The sequence below is a fragment of the Carassius gibelio genome, chromosome A22, assembly GCF_023724105.1.
Source record: "Carassius gibelio isolate Cgi1373 ecotype wild population from Czech Republic chromosome A22, carGib1.2-hapl.c, whole genome shotgun sequence".
Classification (NCBI taxonomy): Eukaryota; Metazoa; Chordata; class Actinopteri; order Cypriniformes; family Cyprinidae; genus Carassius; species Carassius gibelio.
Window position 1 is genome coordinate 12,899,184 of NC_068392.1, and position 21,504 is coordinate 12,920,687.

At 39.1% G+C, this 21,504-nt stretch overlaps 4 protein-coding genes across 5 annotated transcripts; all 4 read right to left on the reverse strand.

Annotated features, from left to right (window-relative positions):
- Positions 1-196: 196 nt before the first annotated feature.
- Positions 197-4,554, reverse strand: LOC127942647 (neuronal pentraxin receptor-like). 2 transcript variants are annotated; one of them, XM_052538500.1, is made up of 5 exons: positions 3,690-4,554; positions 2,570-2,804; positions 2,245-2,486; positions 1,770-1,988; positions 197-1,354 (listed from the first exon to the last, which is right to left on the reverse strand). In XM_052538500.1, the coding sequence occupies exons 1-5, from the start codon at positions 4,377-4,379 to the stop codon at positions 1,121-1,123; spliced, it is 1,620 nt and encodes a 539-aa protein (XP_052394460.1). In that variant the 5' UTR covers positions 4,380-4,554; the 3' UTR covers positions 197-1,120. The 2 variants fall into 2 exon arrangements, with proteins under 2 accessions (XP_052394460.1, XP_052394461.1); XM_052538501.1 differs by having other exon boundaries at positions 1,809-1,988; positions 3,690-4,552.
- A 1,088-nt stretch (positions 4,555-5,642) lies between these two features.
- polr3f (polymerase (RNA) III (DNA directed) polypeptide F) lies at positions 5,643-9,366 on the reverse strand. The gene is made up of 9 exons (XM_052538217.1): positions 9,155-9,366; positions 8,857-8,974; positions 8,711-8,778; positions 7,982-8,049; positions 7,759-7,871; positions 7,534-7,677; positions 7,343-7,450; positions 6,900-7,091; positions 5,643-6,015 (listed from the first exon to the last, which is right to left on the reverse strand). Exons 1-9 carry the CDS (start codon positions 9,208-9,210, stop codon positions 5,938-5,940), a joined length of 945 nt encoding a protein of 314 aa, XP_052394177.1. The 5' UTR covers positions 9,211-9,366; the 3' UTR covers positions 5,643-5,937.
- A 2,472-nt stretch (positions 9,367-11,838) lies between these two features.
- On the reverse strand, positions 11,839-18,009 carry LOC127943396 (cysteine-rich protein 2-binding protein-like). The gene is made up of 10 exons (XM_052539865.1): positions 17,751-18,009; positions 17,486-17,607; positions 17,157-17,278; positions 16,877-17,058; positions 15,530-15,949; positions 14,143-14,723; positions 13,924-14,057; positions 12,686-12,861; positions 12,404-12,594; positions 11,839-12,325 (listed from the first exon to the last, which is right to left on the reverse strand). Exons 1-10 carry the CDS (start codon positions 18,007-18,009, stop codon positions 12,152-12,154), a joined length of 2,361 nt encoding a protein of 786 aa, XP_052395825.1. The 3' UTR covers positions 11,839-12,151.
- A 973-nt stretch (positions 18,010-18,982) lies between these two features.
- On the reverse strand, positions 18,983-19,802 carry LOC127943398 (protein PET117 homolog, mitochondrial). The gene is made up of 2 exons (XM_052539866.1): positions 19,606-19,802; positions 18,983-19,144 (listed from the first exon to the last, which is right to left on the reverse strand). The coding sequence occupies exons 1-2, from the start codon at positions 19,699-19,701 to the stop codon at positions 18,992-18,994; spliced, it is 249 nt and encodes an 82-aa protein (XP_052395826.1). The 5' UTR covers positions 19,702-19,802; the 3' UTR covers positions 18,983-18,991.
- Positions 19,803-21,504: the final 1,702 nt, after the last annotated feature.

Below are 21,504 nucleotides of genomic sequence, written 5' to 3' on the forward strand. Positions count from 1 at the left end.
AGCAGCAGCAGCATGAAGAGAATGAATGCAAGGATGAGAATGCCAATAGAGTAATAATGATTTGCATGAATTTGAGTCATTCTTGATGGTTCAAAGGTCCTATCTAGATAGATAGATAGATAGATAGATAGATAGATAGATAGATAGAAAGATAGAAAGATAGATAGATAAGTAAACAAGACAATGCACTCTCATATTTGATTTTCTTCACAGTTTTATTTTTTTATTTTTCATCCACAATTGTCACAAGATCCTTGGTGCAAATACGAAGAAGCACTATACTGACATCACAGCTGATCCTCAACCAATAGCAAGAGTCATATAAACAGACAGGCACTTCCCCATAAGCTTTTCTCTGTGAGGGGGCACGTAGGGCTAGATGCAGTGGAATGGTAACACAACAATTACAGTTTTACATTGATATTTTCACAGTGTGTGGGCTTCACATAAGATCTTTAAAATTTAGAGCAACGCTTCTGATATTAAGCTTCAGATTACACATTTTGGCTTTAAAAAAAATTGTTAGATCTCGCCGAATCTGTGAGAGAAAGTACACTGCGGGGTAAGGACCCATTTGACCAGAAACCAAAAGACAAAAATTTAAGACATGTTATGATAGACGTTTATAAGACAAGATAAGACGTTGTACACCTTAAAGTACTGTAGGACTGAAATAACAGTGTATACCAAGAAAAGTGATCCTAAGGGACCGGCAATAAAAACAAGAAAGGAAAAAGCTGCTCAGGGAAAGAAGCGAAAGCTCCACTTTACACAAACAATGAAACAAGAGCAAGACACGTGCTGTGAGAATGAGCCACATCCATCGCAATAGAAAAACATTCTCTATATCTGAGTGGACTATTGTGATGTAATGCATGAAATAACACAAGCAACACAAGACGCAATCAAAGCCTTCGGCTGCAGCTCTATCCGAAGTAATGAAACCACACGCACAGACAATTCCCTTTCCTGCAGAAACAAACACTCAGTGAGAGTGTAGCTCTGGTAAATATATTCTATACACAGACTGGGCCCATGGCACAGTTGTCGTACCTTTCAGGCCATTTTGTTTCATTTAGCCTCTCCATAAAAAAAGAAAGGTATCAACCCATGGCCCTGCTCACTGCCGGGGATGAGAGCTCTGAAGACAGGGGTCCACGGGTTCCTTGACAGCACCTCCATACACGTCCACATCTCGGTCCGTCCAAGGGACTATGTTTCCCAAGCGTGGCGATTCTGCACATGTCGCCAGAGCGGCAACCTCTGTTGGTGACAACACTTTGTCCCACAGGTTAAACAATGAAAGCTCCCCAACAAGAGCCTGGGATGCATCAAACCGCCCACCGAGGGTGTCCTGCAGTGGAGCCAAGGGTTACACATGGATTAACACAAGGTTGCATCAAAAATACTGTGCAGAAATGGTCCTACGCCTTGTCACTGGGGTAGGACCATCAAAGGTATTCCTCTGTAGATTAACAACTTCTGAAGGATGCAAATACTGTCAGGAAAACTTTTTGCAAAAATTGCACATTTAGAGGCTTGCCACTGGGGTACTAACCTTAAAAGGACAACTTTGTACCTCATCTACCCCTAAAAGGTGTATATTTGTACATTAGAGTAGAAATATGTATCCTTAAGATAATACTATGAACAATTAAGGATTAAATAAGGTGCAAAGATGTCCTGTTAAGGGTACTGCCCCAGTGACAAGCTTTTGCACCACCAAAGGTACAATGTTTGCACATTGTGTTCTAAGAGTGAAGGTGTACCTTTGAGGTTGTATTCAGACTCTTCCAGGTCTTGCTCACCTGTTCCTGTCCCAACACCAAGACGCCCCCGGATTTGATTGGGTTCCACGCTGATAACCCTTCGCCGCGTCCTCTCAACTTTCCACCTTGATATGCTTTCCAAACTCCGTCCCGTAGGGTCCAACTCACACATATGTGCTGCCAGATGCCCTGGGGCAAAGAGAGAGGCAGCTGTGCCACCTGTAAATGGAGGGAACGACTGAGTCCATCAGCTGTATTGTGTAAGTTTGCAAGAGAGGACGGTGTAGTACAGGGTTCCTCAAACCTTGCATGGAGGGTCACTACCCTGCAGAGTTTAGCTCAAACCCTAATCAAACCTCACCTATCTATAATTTTCCAAAAATTCTAAAAGACCTTGATTAGCTGGCTCAGGTGTCTTTGACTAGGGTTAGAACTAAACTCTGGTCATCCAGGCTGCTAGTGTAGAGGGTCTCACCTTATCATTGATGAGTAGTTCTGCTGGATTATGAATGCCCTGCAACAGGACAAGCTCATTGGGTTGTTCCGGTACGGCATAGGAAAATGGAGTCCCAATTCCACTCTCAGCAGGCTTGAGCCACAGACATGCCGTAAAGGCGTACATCTCTGGAATATTCCGCCGGACAAGTCCGTACATGAAGTTAGTCCTCACAGGGAAGGAAAGTTTATACCCTTGTGGGTAACTGTAATCTGTAAGACCTGGGAAGGAAAGATTGAGAGAGTGAGTTGAAAATGAAGAATCCATTTCATCCTCTTGAGTTTAACCAAAGCTTCCTCCTTACTCTGTTCTAGCTCTGTAATACGCTCTTGCAAGGTGTTGATTCCCTGGTCGATGTGCTGGTGGTGGCTCTGGGTCTCTTTCCGGAGGTTCTTCCTCTCCTTCTCCAGCAGCCTAATCTTTTTTTCTAGCTCTCCCTCCAGATCCTCCACAGGCCTGCCAGGCTCGCCCACCACTACACTCCCCAGTGTGCTCACAGTATGCTCAGTGTGGTTCATCGCTGCGGGGCCTATCTCCAACTGCGAGAGAATTATGCAAGAAGTCATTATTGCAAAACCTATTACATCCTGTTCAACATGTGTATCTGACTATATTAAATCCATTTGAATTAAAGGAACTCGAAAGAATGGTTTGCTCTTGAATCAGACATACTTTTCGAATTAGTTCTCATTTAATATGTCAGTATTTTGAGGGAACTATGACTTATATTTCGTTCTGTTCCTCAAACACTTATTATTTGTTTTCAGAAGACTTCGAATATGATGCATGAGTTATACCAATTACCCTTTTTAATATTTTATCATGCTTTTACATGCTTTTTGAGCCTTGAAAGCTCCCTGTAATTACACAGAAAACAGTGACCACTAATTGTTTCAAAATATCTTCTTTAGTGCTCCACAGAAAAAAAGTCATATGGGTTTGGAAGGACATGAAAGTGAGTAAATAATTTTAAAGTGCTTTTCACAATAGCAACTCTACAGAAAATATATGTTTCAATAATAATGAAATCTCGCCCCATTTTTATTATAATTATCGCTATTTAATTTATTTTTATTAGAGTTTAACTTTTAGTAATAGTAGTACTTTTAGTATATATCATTTAATATTTATATTTAATTTAATATTTATATTTCATTTCTGCTTTATTTCCATTGACACAAACAATTAGTAGTGGTGGTGGTGGTGGTAGTAGTATTAGTGGTTGTATTTAATTTTAGCAATAACAACTCTGGTCCATAAGTCTATGTTACAACATCTACAATTCAGGTGTGAACCAGTAGTATCCCCCTGATTTTTCACATTTGCACGCATCCTTGCCTACTACTTTATTTACAAAACCGTTTTCCTTAAATACCCCCATAGCACCAAATTCCAAGTGGGTGTTTATAGTTTCTCATACCAACCTCCAACTTCTCTATGCGATCTTTGAGTTGAAGAATGGCTCTCTCCAGTTCCTCCACAGCCCGAGCCGTCTGCAGTTGTACCGCAGCCGAGCTGCTCACATCATCCCCGGCCATGTGGCGACGGTTGCCCGCCCAAACCCCCATACTCCTCTCGTTAAGACTCCTTTCCTCCAGCCCGCTCTCACACTCCGAGAGTTTCGCGGTGAGCTCCGTGATGGTCCTCTGGTCCACGAGGATCTGGTCGTTCTGCTGCATCACGATCTGCCGGAGCTCCTCGGCGGTGGTGCGGAGGATCCAGTCCTCCTCATCGGCGAACGGGTCTTCGGCTTGTTCTCTCAAACCCCTGGATTTGCAATCGCTGATAGGCACAGGGGTACAAATGAGTCGATCAAGAGTGAACTGTTTCGGGCTTGGCCCAGTCACGTCCCCGGTAGTCAACTCACTGAGCGACGGCATCTTCAGGCCCATATCTAAACCTCCGTCATAAGATTCAGCACCATGGAGAGCTCCGAGCGGCCCGGCGTGCGCCACGGCTCCAGGCAGCGGCTCCAGGAGCGACAGCGAGCGGTTGTCGGACAGCGCGTGGGGCGCGGCGGCCGAGGATCGCGAATAAACGCTGGCGATGAGGACGACGGCCACGCCGAGAAAAGCCAGGAGGCCGGCGGAGACCAAAACCACGACGAACTTCATCAAGCCTATTGTGATTTACAATAAAAGCGCTGAATGTGATTTTATGGATGTTTAATATAAACGAACGACCGGGTTTTCACCATCAGAAGCAGGACCGGATGAAATGAAGGTCGGTCGCATCGGCTGTTTCTCCTCCACTGGCAGCAGATGATGCTGCGCCTCCTCTTCTGTTTCTATAGCTACCGCGCGACTGTGATGAAAATGAGTGATGTGTCACACTGATGAAAACACCTTTCGCTCTCTTCATCATCTATGAATTATCTGGCAGAAGATGAACAGACTGCGTTACTGAAGAGAAAGACTGGCCTACGTATTAAAACATAATGAGTGAATAAAATAGTTACCAGGCTTGATTTTTAGTGATTCCCAATAAGTGTTCTTGAGATTATGTGTATGTGTAAGTGTTCTTGTTCATAATTAATCTGTCACTAATATTACAAATTATATATATATATATATAATGATACCTCAAAAATAAATCATGCCAACTTTATCAGATATGGAAATTGACCTTTATACTGGTTTAAATAAATAATCAGATGTTTTGAAACTCCCTAATCCAGTAGTTGTATGTGGGAATGACTGTATTTTGAATACAACCGCTGATTTTCAGTATTGTATAAGATGACATTTACATTCAATATTACCCCAACATTTAACCCATAGGTCAGATTTAATCATTCTAATATGCTGATTTGCCACTCAAAAAACATTTATTATCAATATTAAAAACGGTTGTGCTGATTAATATTTTTGTGGAAAACTGGCAGTATTTTTTCAGGATTCTTTGAAATATTTTTGTAACGGTGTAAAAGTCTTTACTGTCACTTCTGATGAAATGAAAGCATCATTGTGGAATAACTTTATACATTTGAACAGTGTGTGTGTGATCAATGTAAACTCCAGCGCATGCATAATTCAGTATTGCAGGTGTGGGAAAATGCTGGTATTTAAGTGAAAACATCATTTAAAAAAAGGACCAAAATCTTCAGAATCTTTCATATGCAAATATTGAAATATCTTATCAATGATGTTCAAGTCATCATGGCAACCGGGTTGGATCCAACATGCCTTAACGTAACATATTCTCAATAATTAAATAAAATGTGACGGGGACAAAAAAGTTACATGTGCTGCTGTGCTGCTTTAATGTTCTAATATTATATATATATATTTATATAAAGATTCTGCTAAAATATGGATGCAGTGTGTAAAATTATAGAAGTGATTCAAACACATGGTCCAATATGCAGACTACCCATCAACAAATATGAAAACCTTTATTTATCGATATGGTTTTTTTTACATCTTTAAAGACATATCTGTGGGTGAAGAGAAGCAATTAACAAACAAAAAAAGAAAAAGATAAGTCTTATGTGTCCAAATTTCACTGACAACCAGGTGGAAGCTGCTTCTTATTCACTTAATGTAGTTCTGCTCCAGCAATGAAAGTCATTAATGATCAAAACATAAATAAAAAGATATCTTCAGTTGCATCGAACCGCTGCATGAAAAATACTTTCTCCACAGAGAAAACAAAAGACACCCGGTTGGCTTTTCAGAAATCCAGCCACTCAGCCATGTAAACACAGTTAGATGGAGAGATCTCGCCCCCTTCATGACAGTCATCAAAAACCTACAGAGCAGAGAGTTACTGTTGTTAACTTGGCACATTAAAGGCACACTTCATCCAAAAATTAAAATGACTTTCAGGCCATCCAAGATGTAGATGAGTATGTTCATGGGAACAGTTTTGAAGAAATTTAGCATTACATCATTTTCTCACCAATGGATCTCTGCAGTGAATGGGTGCCGTCAGAATGAGTGTCCAAACAGATGATAAAAACATCACAATAATACACAACACTTCAGTCTATTGATTAATGGTGTGTGCAGCAAAAATCTACAAGTTTATAAGAAACAAATTCATCATTAAGGTGATTTTGGCTAAAATACAAGTCCTTGATCCATAATATTGCTCCTCTAGTGCAAGTCATCTAGTCTGATTCAGGAGAGAGATATGCACAGAACAAGCACCAAGTGATTTCAGTCCAAAATAGTTTCTAAATAAATATTTGGGTATATTATGATATGAGAGGACAACAGGAAATTGACTTTTTCCGCTGGAGGATGTGTTATTATGGACTAGTTTGGACAGAAGCAATGGTTTATAGTTAAAATGCCTTAATGATGAATGGGTTTCTTTCAAATATGCAGCTTTTCTCTTCTCAAGACTTAAGTGATGGACTGGAGTGATGTGTATTAGCTGTTTGAACACTCATTCTGACGGCACCCATTCACTGCAGAGGATCCAACTGGAGAGCAAGTGAAGTAATGCTAAACTTTTCCAAATCTGGATGAAGAATCAAAGTCATCTAAATCTAAACTGGTACATTTTTGGGTGAACCAATTCCTCTAGTTAAATCATAACCTGCACGGTTAAGCAATATCCCAATATTGATTTCAATTTGAAATATATCATGCAACCCTACTTGTGATTTCAATGCACTAAAAGTTTACCGGGCACAGTCCACATGGAGTTTTGACCAGGCCGGTGGGTTGAATTATGGGATTGACACCCCTGTAGAGCTTCATCTGTCCATCTACACACCCCACTGTCCCCTCTTTAGCAGCGATTATAGTCATCTCCACCTTGCCATCATAGATCAGCGTGTTTAGAATGGTCTCAATGTCCTCCATGGATAAATCCACCTGCAAACAGAAATATATAATTTATTAAACCCATTATGTTCATTAAATTCAGTGGGTTATTGTGATGTTTTCATCAGCTGTTTGGACTGTTTGGATTCTGACGGCACCCATTCACTGCAGAGGATCCATTGGTGAGCAAGTGATGGAATGCTATTTTTCTCAACTCTTTGGATGGCTTTAAGGTGAGTAAACATTCAGGATATTTCATTTTTTGCCTATTCCTATTCCTTGAAGATATTGTTCACACTCACTTTGCTGATGCCGAGCTCACAGATGTACTTCCACACTTCATGAGAGGTGGCAAATGAGCTGTTTCTTTGCACCATGGGACTCTGCTTACTGTCTCTCGCTGCTTCAGCCTGAAAATACACACATTTATTTTAAACTCAAAGCATTATATTTTAAAGATCAGAAAGAGGAATGAGAAATATTACATCCCCACCTTACTTTGCAGGAACTTAAAGCACTGTTGGTTGAGAACCTCAACAAACTCGGACTCAAAATCCTGATCGCTGTACCAGGCGCCTCCTGTCACAGATCGGTCCGGCTGCAGGTTATACAGCATGTAGACCTTCTTCTTAGAGGCCTGGACGGGAAAGGGAGTTTAGTAGGTCTGAAGCTTATTAAACATTTCAAAGGTTTAAATAAGGTTTGGAGATCAGCTCACCGCAACAGACTTCACCGCTTTGATGAGCTTCTTACTCTCGAGATTCTTGAGGATTTTATTGATTTCTGTGAGTGGGAGGTTACTCTTGTATCGGATGTCTCTGCTCCAAATTCCTTTAGAATTCAGAAAAAGCTATTGATATGAGCTGTCGGGATCAATATTAATTGTGATTTATCAAAATAAAATAAAAAAAATATATGCAAAATGATAAAATGTATCACACCTTTATTTCCAGCATCTTCTATGATCTGGTAAACTAGCTTTTCTTGGGTATCAGAGCCTTTTACTTTACTGTCAAAAAAAAAAGAAACAGTTATCATTTGAATTTAAATTCTTTGAATTATTTTATTTTAATGACTACTAATTCACTAAATTTGGCATAGTTAGTAAATTATTATTAATTAAAATTCAGATTCAAAGAATTGTATATTTTTTATATATACATATAATCTTTTTTTTTATTAAGTTAATTCATATTAATTCACCACATGCATAAATGCACATTAAAGTAATATTCAAATTAAATTGTAAATGTATTTTTTTAAATTCTAATATTAATTAAAATTCAGATTCAAAGAATTGTAATTGTAAATTAATTAAAATCAAGTTATATTCTTATATATAAGTTAATTCATATTAATTCACAACATGGATAAGTTTAGTTGAAGTAATATTCATGTATTTTTAAAATAGTAACATACTAATACTAATATTAATTCACTAAATTTGTGCACACATTTAGTGAATTAGTAAAAAGACATAAAGGTGTGTGCAATATTGCATTTTTTTTTATTTGATTCTATTTAAGATTAAATGGATTCTGATTAAACAAATAAATGCAATTTCAAGTAAAAGTACGTATTTCTATTTATTAAATCCACTAATTTGTGTGCAAATCATATTATTTGACATTAATTTGTTTGTGTACATTCTTGCATTTAAAGAGACCAACCTTGCAGATTGAGCATCTTTGAGTCTGTATAAAAGGCCATTGCTGTTTTTGAGCAAGTCTAACTGACCCTGAGAACACAAATGAAGAGTCAGACATGAGCATAAAGGCATGTTTCATGCACTGTCAGCTGGAGCAGAGCATCTCACCACAGACAGCAGTCTGTTGATGGCCATGGCCCGTTGCTGCGCCTCAACATGAGGCATGTCATTCTGGATGACCTGGTCTGTGATCCCATGTGGAAACTGCTGACACAACTCTTTTATCCTTCAACACAGGGAACTATCGTTAGTATTTCCATAAACTTAGGTTTATAAATACTTGCAATACACAGAAATGACAGAGTAGCTTTGGTAGTAACTGTAATTGATGCTTTATTCATCCACGCGTCGTCATATGATGTAAACAGGCAAGGCCATGCTTAACGCACGGATGGGCTCCACTCACCTATTCTCGATATCTACAGGGTCCGTGGACTCTTTTTTGACTTTAACTTCTGTCATTGTTCGTCAGGATGGAATTACTTGACGAGAACGCCAAATGTCAATAATATAAATAATACATTCGACGATAAATTTAAGTCAAATGCTGTGTCGAAGTTCAGTCTGCGCTCATGGTCGTTTGATAGGCGGGGAGAGTTCAGAGGTTGCCAGATTGAGTACAATAAAGACGCAATCGGGTTAAAATATAAGGCTACAGTTAGCGACCTCCCTCTTTTGAATTATAGGATATATTCACATGTATTTGTAAATAAACGAGTTTATTTTAATACAACTCCACAAACTCACATCCTCGATTTCTAATGTTTATAACCAAATCAAGCCCAAGATCACTTATAAAAAGCGGACATGGCAACACGGACTAGCACAGTGTGAGGAAAAAAACAAGAAAACTCACAGCGCCATCTACTGCGATGGAGGATGAGAAGAATTACACTTTGGCATATAATTGATAAATCTCTCAAACTTCATAAATTTGGTCATAATTTTTTTTTTTATTATTATTATTATTTTTTTGCTAATTAATAACATATCAAGGCCTTATTCTACTTGACCTTATTCTTCTACATCCCTAATCTTACCCAATACCTAAACCTAACAACTACCTTACTAACTATTAATAAGCAGCAAATTTCTTTTTTAAGAGAAATGTTGTAGTTAATAGTTAACAAGTGTTACCTATTCTAATGTGTTACCATATAAATTATATAATAATAAAAATAACACTATTTTTTTTTTATTATAAAATGTATTATACAAATTTATACAAAGTTTTATGCAATCTGTCCCAAAGTTGTGAGGTCATTTTCAACCACAACCAATATATATATTTTTTTTTACCCATGATAAAGTTTTGTCAGTGAAGATTTTGAGATTAAATATGAAACATGATGGTGAAGAAAACAATCATGACCTCAGATTAAATCATATCACTTGAGAACAGAATATTTTTTATTGTGCATCATTTTCAGTCAAGTTATAAATGTATTTAATTGTGTGTATTTTATTATGTTATTATGTTTTAAGTTATTATTACTTTATTCAAAACAAAATTTTTAAATGACTTTTCCATCTGTGTCATTTCAGTAAACCAAATGCTATTAACCCCATACATCATTTGAAATATACTTGAAATATTCATAAAAATAAAATAAAACCACAGGATTCTCATTTGATGCATGTATATCCAATAGTAGATAAATTGACAAAACTATTATCATATTGCAAATAAATGAGTAATATGCCTAATTTGCTTTTTGATATATATATATATATATATATATATATATATATATATATACACACACATCCTGTTATACATCCCTTTTCACTTTTTTCTCACTCCCACCAGAACCGGAGCGCAGATGGAGAAGTCCTCATAAAAAACCTGATGAGCACTCAGATATCACGGATCCAGTGAGAGACAGATTTCCTTAGGTGAGCCAAGGACTTTGGGTGAGCTTTCTACGTTTATATTCATTATTTAAATATAGTTATATTAATATTCATCTTTCTGAAGATGTCCAAAGTGCCAGAGTCATCACCCTTTGGATCTTTTCGCCCGGTTCTGTCTGCACTGTGGAGCACCAGTGGCTCTGAGACTTGCTCAAAGACTGCCCCCTACTGAAGAAGGACAGGTACTACAGATATGACTTCTACAGAATTCAGTGCTAGTCAGATAAGTGATCATTTAACAATAATATGAGTATGTGCTGGGATTTTTCATAGATGGGTCTGTGTGTGCATTGTACGACCGCTCAGTACAGCCACATGTGTGGTGTGCGAGTCTCCACTGACTCAACAACTACAGCCGCAGGCTAGTCTGAGACTACACGTAAATTATCATCCCTCCTATTAGTCTATTAAATGCTCTTATTAGATCAATTCTTAGATCATTACATCATTCTAGGATAAGCTCATCTGTCACTCTTGTGGGATGGGAAACCCTGCTTATATCAAACACTGTTCCAAGATTTGGCACCTGCCCACACTGCCAAAAGCACCAAAAGATTGGTTAAATGACCATGGTGTTGGTGTGCTTGACTGGCCAGCAAACTCCCCAGACCTGAACCCCAGAGAGAATCTATGGGCTATTGTCAAGAGGAAGATGAGAAACAAGACAAAAAAATGCAAATGAGCTGAAGACCACTGTCAAAGAAACTTCAGCCACGCCGAATTGAGGCAGTAATTAAAACAAAAGGAGCCCCTACCAAGTATTGAGTACATGTACAGTAAATTACCATACTTTCCAGGTCTTATGAAGTATTCTAGTTTGTTGAGATAGTGAATTGGTGGGTTTTTGTTCAATGTGAGCCAAAATCATCACAATTAAAAGAACCAAAGACTGAAACTTCTTCAGTCTGTGTGCATTGGATTTAATACACAAATTTCACAAACTGAGCTGAATTACTGAAATAAATTAAGTTTTCCTCAACATTCTAATTTACTGAGATGCACCTGTCTGTGGTGCGGACTCTGCTATTCTTTTACCTTTAGAACTATTTTTAAAAATCTTAATTCATATTGCTATAGTTATGAGGCCGTGTAGAACTTTTTTTTAGTTAGTAGCAAACTACCGAACGCACTTTTGACAGAAAATTGTATTAAAAAAAAAGAGCCAAACACAATATCAAACATTTCAATACTTAATTAACAGGTTGTGACTTTAATCTGTGCAATTGTGTGAATACAAAAACACTTTTTTTTAAACTAAGGAAAACTAATATAGTTTATGTGTTCATGATGCAGAAGGAGTTATGCTGGTGTATGTTTACAGAAAAACAAACATTGAGCCAAATATAAAACGAATCCTAAGCCTTAAACAGGACATAACACAACAAATACGACACTATATGTGATGACACTAACAAACACTGCCTGACTGGCGTCTGAGTCACATGACGACAAAGTTACACTAATGTACAAAACCCAAAGTGTATGCTCCTCAGCGGCGCAAGCGCAGGAAGAATGCATGCCTGCACTCTTTGCTGTCCACCGGGTAGTATTTATCATAAAAGTCCAGGATGTACTCCTCTGTCTTGAAGCCGAACTTCTGGTAGAGGAGCATGGCAGGGTTGCTCGCCGATACGTGAAGGGTCACATCCTTTCCCATGCAGGTCTACAGAAAGGAGAAAGGAAGATTCCTGTATCAACCGAAGCTTGTAACCTCGACGTGGCTGATTTATTTCTGACTCACCTGAATGAGATGGTAGATCATGAATGTGGCGATACCAGCTCGCCTCCATTCAGGATGCACCAGCAGGAAAGAGATGTAGGCCTCGTTGTATTTCACATCCGGCACCATGAAGCCAAAACCGATCACAACTTTCTTGTAAAGCACCACCACGCTGAAATCTGGGTACTGGAGGCACTCTGACAGGTCGATACCTGATAAACAGAAGAACGACGGAACGCATGACTCCTACAGAACCTAGTTTCACACCCAAATCTGTGTTTGACAGGATGAAGAGGTGATTACCAGGCCAGAAGATTTCTTGGCACATGGAGTTGACGGAGGGGATGTGATTGGGCCGCACATAGCAATAGTCTAAAGGTGCGTCAGGTTCAGCGACCCAAGACGGGTCCTTCCTGTGAGGATACGCACGGATCTCTGCGAGCAAACGCAGCTTCAGCGGCCGACTCTCATAGTCTCTCCTACACACAATAATACACATTATCAGAAACATATATATGGGTTAACATGGGTGCAGCTTAGTTGTTTGTTTTTTTTGGTATCTGTAAAAACCTTTTCCATTAAGGATGCACACCTTAAGTTATTTCAACTTGTTGAAAAAAACATCTCCTTATGAATTGGTCTTTGAGCTTTGTAACTTTGCAGATCTATTTTTATGCTCAAACCGCAACATTACAGACTAACTAATGTTGAAAAAGTCTAAAAAATAATGTATATCCCGTCACCAGCAGCGTGGGGGTGTTGTAAAGTTAATTAACAGTATACTGTCCCTCAGCCTTTTCAAACGTATTTTTGCCATGAAACGAAGAACGAAAACGAACTTCGCTTGAATTATGTCGGTGCCTTTAGGAGCCAAAACTTCCCCAGAAAGTTAGGTGAGATGTTTCGAACTGCTGAAACGAACTTCGTTTCGGCCTGATTTTGTTTGAAAAGACGTCATATCAGTTCGTTCTTCGATTTAGTTTGAAGTATCAGGCCCTTCTTAGAAAAGAAAACATATACATAAGTATACACACAATTGTTATATGTAAAAATATATATTTTAATAATCTTTTTGAATGTTTTGCACCTGGAAACCACAGATTGTTACAGAAGTTCTTATCTAAACTGACCTGAATGCATACGTTTAAGAAAAAAAAAAATAACAAGGTAACAGTAAGATTATTAATGTGATATATTCAGATTTTTACAGTACATACAGTAGATGAACACTGCAATGAAAGCACTTCATTAAAAAAAAATAGAATTATATTTTATCTATTTATTTGTATTATTTTATCAATGCAATGATTAATTAATTACTCTCTATAATCTAACTGCTCATCAATTTATGGTTCTTAATTCCTAAAGTAATTAACGTTTTTGGAATGTAAAGAAATCCATTTCACGAACCTGAAATATACAGAATTTGCTTCATTTCAGGACAGACTTGCATATTTCAAAAGTGCAAGAAAATCCCTTTTTCCATGCTGCATCAAATCCTAAGTTATTAAGATTGAGTAAATGTTCAGATGTTCATGTACCTGATGTAGGGCTTGAGCACTCTGGACGTGTAGGGACTCTTGATGGTCTGATCCATGCAGGCATCAGAACCCATCAGCCTGTGCCAGAATGACACCGTGGACTGATAGAACCCTTTCCTTATGGTCGCTGTTGACTGAAGAGCAAAACAAGACTTTTCATGAGTTTCTTAGTAGGAGTTATAATTCATATTTCATGTTTCATGTTTCCTTCTGGCTTACCTGAAAGCGATCAAGTATACGAAGGTCCTGGCTGGTGGTTCTGTATTTCCCTTCTCCGCTCGTCCTGTGGCTGGCCAAACCCCCTTGTGCCCCGTACACGCCCCCCACCAGGCTGAGTGTAGCGCTCACGGCCTGATCCACGTCCAGCAGGGGGAGCCCTCGCTCTCTTTTCGCCTGCCGCACGAGTAGCTTGCGATGCAGTCTTTTGGCCTGTGGCGTGACGGCCAGCGCTTGCGGACACGCCTCCAGCCTGTGGAGTAGCATGCGCTCCTCGTAAAGACTGATGAACGTGTAGCGCGGGGCGGGCGAAGACACACAGCCCTCGCCTTTATCCTGGAGAACCTTCCTCCGCTCAATGCCACGCCCCCGTCCCGCTGGCAATAAGCCTTCATCATGGCCCTCGTCTTCCTCACCATCTCTACCCCGCTCTTCGTCTTCACTCTCCAGTTCTTGTTTGATCAGCTCTGCTGGACGTATCTTTTTCCTGACCATGATGGTGCCGGTGGCCAAAGGCATGCTGGGAGGGGGAATATACTCCATCCCGGGGTCGATAACGCCCTCGGCGTCCAATTCTTCATCATCTGGTCGAAGATAACACAATGAACATAATCAACAAACAAAATGCTGTGACAAAGCCTACCTCTCAAAAAAAAAAATTCTGTTTATTACCAAATATTAATAAATGATCAATATATAAAACCATACAGACAGGATACCGTATTTATAAGTCGCACCTAAGTATAAGTCGTATCAGTCCAAAAATACGTCATGATGAGAAAAAAAAAAAACATATAAGTCGCACTGGACTATAAGTCGCATTTATTTAGATCCAAGAACCAAGAGAAAACATTACCGTCTACAGCCGCGAGAGGGCGCTCTATGTTTTCAGTGTAGACTACAGGAGCACTGAGCAGCATAGAGCGCCCTCTCGCGGCTGTAGACAGTAATGGTTTCTCTTGGTTCATGTAAAATTAATTTTGATAAATAAGTCGCACCTGAATATAAGTCGCAGGACCAGCCAAACTATGAAAAAAAGTGCGACTTATAGTCCGGAAAATACGGTAGTTGGAGTGGTTACAAGTAGGGCTAGGCGATATATCTAACGATATGATCATGCTCATCTAGTCAGTAAATCTGGTTAGTGATTAGCGCTAAATCACCATCACCTGCTTTCAAATGGAGCGGCATTTAATAGACAGAGCCGTAGATCACTGACAAGCTACGCAATATCGCGTTCATATTGTGTATTCATCGAAGCCTTCTGTGGCTGGCTGCGTAAACCTTTGTCCCTCATGGTAAGTCTATGGCATCTTTTTGTCAGCATCTTATCAGGCGTCTAACATGTCATAAACAGCTGTTCGCTCAGTTAGCAAGTGCAGCAACTCACCGTGGAACAGAGCCTGAGGAGGCATGACATCTGGGATGAGATCGGCTTCTGACAGCAGACTGGGCGTGGCAGAGTGTGAGGCGGGCGTTCCAGGGGCGGAGAAGTCGGGCGACGGGGAGGGGGAGGGAGAGGTGAGCGGGGTTCTGTCAGAGGAGCTGAGAGAGGAAAAGTCAATGACTTCACCCTTCTCCAGATACGGCTCCGACCGCCGCACACGACTGCCCAGTTTGACAGGTGTGGATGAGGCACTGCGGTCTAGGAACCCGGCCGCTTCCTTCTGCGCACGCCGGATCTCTTTAGCCTCCTGTGTTCGGGAACGCTTTTCTTTCAGCTGCATGGCGTTCTCCACTGGGTTCCTACTTCCACGCTTCCGCAAACCCTCCACGGTGATTATGGGGTCCAGGGACGGCTTTGACACAGCTGGAGAAACAGCATGTAGATCCAAAAATGTTATAAAGAGGAAAAATTACAGCATTACAAAAATGCATTTACATATTAAATCACTGATACCAATAAGCCATGTTATCACGTTTAAACGATGGCTTCGATCCACATTATTTTTAATGTAAGAGCGGACGGGGCCATTTTTAGCTTAAATGAATGTGTAAGCTGCATGAAAACAGTCCGTTATCCATTTTAATAATGCAAACTGTTATTTGATATCATATAATTTAAAAAGGTATTCTCATAATCATAAACACCCTGGTTTGTAGCGCAAATGGTTTTACCATTTACTGCATTTTGTTATTCTTCTAGTTATTTACCAATAGCGGCTACTAAAATGAAAATCTCACAAAATCACTACTACTTCTACCGTATTTTCCGGACTATAAGTCACACTTTTTTTCATAGTTTGGCTGGTCCTGCGACTTATAGTCAGGTGCAACTTATTTATCAAAATTAATTTAACATGAACCGAGATAAATGAACCAAGAGAAAACATTACCGTCTACAGCCATGAGAGGGCGCTCTATGCTTTCTCATTGCTCCTGTAGTCTACACTGAAAACATAGAGCGCCCTCTCGTGGCTGTAGATGGTAATGTTTTCTCTTGGTTCTAAATAAATGCGACTTATAGTCCAGTGCGACTTATATATGTTTTTTTCCTCGTCATGATGTATTTTCGGACTGATGCGACTTATACTCAGGTGGGACTTATAGTCCGAAAAATATGGGTAGTTTATTGAAAGAAATTTGAGCAGCAATCAATCAACAATTAGCCTCACACACCTGAAGGTAATCAATATGTTTGTCACAATATGTAAAAAGAAAAAAAACCATCTTTCGCTACTTCTGTTATGACAAATTTTTTAAATAAACCTACAGTATATCAGTTAACTACTACTACCTTTGGCTTTGAGTGAAGCCGCAGAGCTTTTCTCCCCCTCGGGCCGTAGAGTAGGTGGCCTGTTCTGAACTAGCTTCCACCAGCCGGGTTCTCCGAACTCCTGCGCTCCCGAACGGAAAAACGTTGGGCTGCCGACAGACAGACACCCAGCCACGGTGCTCCACCATGTGGACGTCTTTTTTCTGAGCGTTTAATCATAAAAAGTAAAGATATTTCTCTTTTAGAATCAGGTTGGAGTGATTCTTAAACAAAATATGAGGTTTTTGATTCTCAATCTCACCTGGAACCAAGCAGGAACGTCCAGTGCCGACTAATAAAAGCACAAATATCTTCCTTCCATCTGAAGTAACCTTGTCGTCCGGTGCCCTCTAAAGACAGGTTATACATGGCCAACATCACCACCTATAAACATAATATCAAACAATTCAGAGACAGAATTGCATCACATCTCATTAGTCTTTATTATCAGATTTGTATTTAAAGTAATGTTGCATAAGTCTACACAAAGCAATTTATATTTGAGAACAGACTCTGAAATGTTCTTTCAGATACTTTAGTCTTGCTAACTGAATATGGTTTCATTTATTTTAGTTGCTCTAGATTGTGTACCTGCTGCCAGGTCAGCCTCATCCTCTCAAAGCTCTCCTTCCGGTCTTCGGCGCAGTCCGAGCAGGTGAACTTGAAAAAGTTGTCTCCTTTCAGATAGCTCGGCTGCTCTCCACGCAGCTGGGCTGAACCACACGAGGAGAAAGAAAAGAAAGACAGCTCTGAGACGAAGCACTGTTTCAGATGAGTCTTTATTGAGTGAACGAATGCATCACGAGTCACATGAGCGCGTGTCAGATGTGTCGCCCCCTTTCGTTGCTCGTCTCACCGGCCGGGATCCATTTGTGGCACTTGTCGCAGTAGAATGACATGTCTTCGTTCCAGCTTCCCTCCCCGTCCTCCCCGATGTCGCTGTTCAGAGAGTCTCCGCTCTGGTCATGAGACAGATCCACGGACGTCTGGTCCTCCGATTCCACAATGAGCAGAGTTTCTCCCTCCACCTCACCCTCCTCCAGACCCTCAGAGGCTGACGTGCACATGGTCTCTTCGTCCTGGGACGCGAGACTCCTCTGGTCCCCTGCGTCCATTTTTTAATCTAAAGAATAAGAGGAAGTGATTAGATACAGTTTGACAGACGCTTGGGACAGCTGACAGAATAATCACAATCATTTTTAGGTTTTGATGAGCATTCGAAATGTATTACTGTGATCAAAGTTGAATTTTCAGCATCATTACTCTAGTCTTCAGTGTCACATGATCCTTCAGAAATCATTCAGAATTGCTGATTTATTATCAGTGTTGGTATCATTTGTTTTGCTACTAAATATTTTTTTGGAACCTGTGATTTTCTTTGGTGAATAAAAGTTAAAAAGATCAGCATTTATTCAAAATATAAATATTTTCTAACAATGCAAGTTTTTACTTTCTTTTTAATTGAACATATCTTTGATGAATAAAAGTATTAATTTCTTTCAAAAATAGAACAGTGGTGTACAGTTACAAAATATTTCGATTTTGAATAAATGCTGCTCCTTTTATTCATCAAAGAATCCCGAAAAAGCATCACAGGCTCCAAAAAAATATTAAACCGCAAAACAATTGATTCCAACATTGATAATAAATCAGTATATCAAAATGATTTCTGAAGGATCATGTGACACTGAAGACTGCAGTTATGATGCTGAAAAATCAACTTTGCATCAGATTTTTTTTTTTTATAAAATATATTAAAGTATATTGTAATAGAAAACAGTTATTCAAATTTGTAATAATATTTCAATTTTTTTTTTTTTTCTTCTGTTTTTGATTTACAAAAATGCAGCCATGATAATTTTTTTTTATTATTCTGACTTATCCCAAACTCTTGAACGGCAGTGAGTGTACGTTTTCTGTGTATATTCTGTCGATCAGTATCCACAGTTTACCATTGTGGAAATTGTAACCACGGTATTTCAGTGGCGACTCTTATTAAAACATTGCTGAAATCGTGAGAGAACCTGAGTAACAGTTATAGAACTTCAAATTAGCAGAAAATAATAATAATTTGTTGTAGCAGTCTACCTAGTCTGTTTATGGATTGTGTGGTGGCGCGCTTTCAGCCTCTCGTCCGTCGCGCTCGCTCACGAGCTGTCTGGTCAGCTGGATCTGCTCGTCGAGAGCGCGCAGGTTCTCGCGCTTGCGCTCCGCGCGCTCCAGATCCCGCAGAACTCCCTCGCGCAGCCTCTGCGAATGTGACAGACGTGCTGTTACAAATAAACACTCCACAGTTTATGCTACTCGGATGTGATATTTTAATGTAATATCAAAGGTACAGCTAATGGTAAGTTTATAAAACACCAAAACGGTATTTGTTATATAACGGCAGCTTAAACACACGTACTAAATGCAAAAAACAACTGCCAAAGTTCAAATAAAGTAGTTCTCCGTACAAAACAAATGATCCAAAATATCTGTAACTACTAACTGCCGTTAATATATGGAAAGTATGTTTTTTGTACTTAATGCATTAGATAAAAAAGCGAAACAGATTTATCTTTCACATCTCGACTTGTTTCCATACATACTATACTATACATACATCCATACTATACACTACAGGAAACAAGAATGAATACATGAATAACAGAGCCTCATAAGATAAAGGCATGGTGTTCATATGGCTAGCAGGGCAAGCGTGTTTTTACCTGCCTGTCCCAGTTCTGCTTGATATGAACTCCTGCGACGGTGCTGATAGTGAGCACTATCGACAACCCCAGGACCACCTTAGAGGCCGTGGACATTGTTTTTGAGCATTACTGAAAAATGTTTAATACAGCAGGATCATAAAAGGCTAGTGCACTTTGGAAACAGAATGGAGTGGATTCTTTTGTGGTGGCTTCAATAGGATGTCAGGTGTTTCACTGCCGCCTACCGGTCAGGAGGTAGTGCGCATGCGCAGGGCTATACTGTCATCTTTTGATAATTGCTTGCTTTGATTTTCAATGTATAGTGGGATCTATCATATTCCAGTTCATACGTGACCCAATATTATTATGCATCTCATTGTCGCAACATATATATAGCGAAAATGTTAATAAAAGACACACTGTACATGCTGCATACTTACTAAATATGATAATGTGCTATTCCTAGTACTGTTGATTGCAGTGACCGAATTTGACTGTTGTTGCAACATATTTAATACTTTCAGTCTAGTTCAACATGCTTATCAACTCGATGGGGTTATTTCATCAATTCAAAAATACAATTTCTGGTGTAAAGACTGATTGCTTATTGATATGTCAACAAAAATCAGTAAGAAGGCAAAGCAAAGATGTTGTTTTGTTGAAAAACATCTTTGCATCCTCACCAAGTTTTAAAACTTAAACACAAGATATTTTTTTATTTTATTCTTTACTTCCTCTTGCCTCAAGTCTGAATCCACGTAAAGAGTCAAAATTGATTAATTAAATACAATTTAAATTGCTATTATCATGCATTGATCTTTGGTGTAGGATTTACTTTGAAATAAATATTTAGAAATTTTTCTAAATAAGAAATAACAAGCAACACTGAATTAAACGTGATTTTTTTTGGGGGGCATAAATTGCATTTTCTTGTAAATAATCCTTTTATTTGCACCATCAAGAAATAATTTTATAGTGCATTGAAATAACTTTTCAGAATGCTCTTATTTACCTTTTAGAATGTTTTATAAAATGGATTTAAAATCGAAACGTTTATCTGAAAACGATGTTGATGTTCTGCACAATTAAAGCCTGGAATGATAGCGGTGTTTTTTGTTTTGACATCAACAGTAATTTCTGTAAGCTCAGTTTAAAGAAATGTCCAACCATTTTTTATGAAATAAAATAGGCATAATTATTATATTCTTTATGTAAATCTGTGTGTGTCTACATCCTGTAGTGTGCTTGTGTTGAATTTCCTTCATGTCGGCATGTTTTTGCCTGACCATGCATACATTTACATTTAATCATTTAGCAGACGCTTTTATCCAAAGCGACTTACAAATGAGAACAATAGAAGCAGCCGGGTCAACAAGAGAACAACAACACTATACAAGTGCCATGACCAGTCTCAGTTAGTCTAGTATTGAACGCCTTGCTAGGTTTATTTATTTTTTTATTTTTTAATGAAAAGACAAGAAAAGGAAAAGTGCTAGCATACCCACAATGCAAGTGTCACTAGAGTCAATTGTTGTACTGTGGAGAATATGTATGTGTCTGTGCGATGAGTTGGGTTAGAAGGATGAACATGCACATCTGGTGTTTGGAGTTGCTCCGCTGCATGTCCTGTGGGGTTGTAATAAAGGTTTGTTTGATGGAACACCCCTCGTCAGTGACGGCTAAAGCAAACATCCAGTGTACTCCACAGCTCTGTAATTGTATTTACCACTGCTGGCAGATGTGGTTGTTCCCAAAGACCATAAACCGCTTGGGTTCAAACTGGGAAATTGGAGTCAAGCAGATATGTTGCCTTGAGACTTTCAATTTGCATGTTGGCGGTGAATAAAGGGACTGTTATCTCTGAAAGGCTGTCATAGCACATCATTATCACCAGGAACAAGTATTTTGGCGTATGGC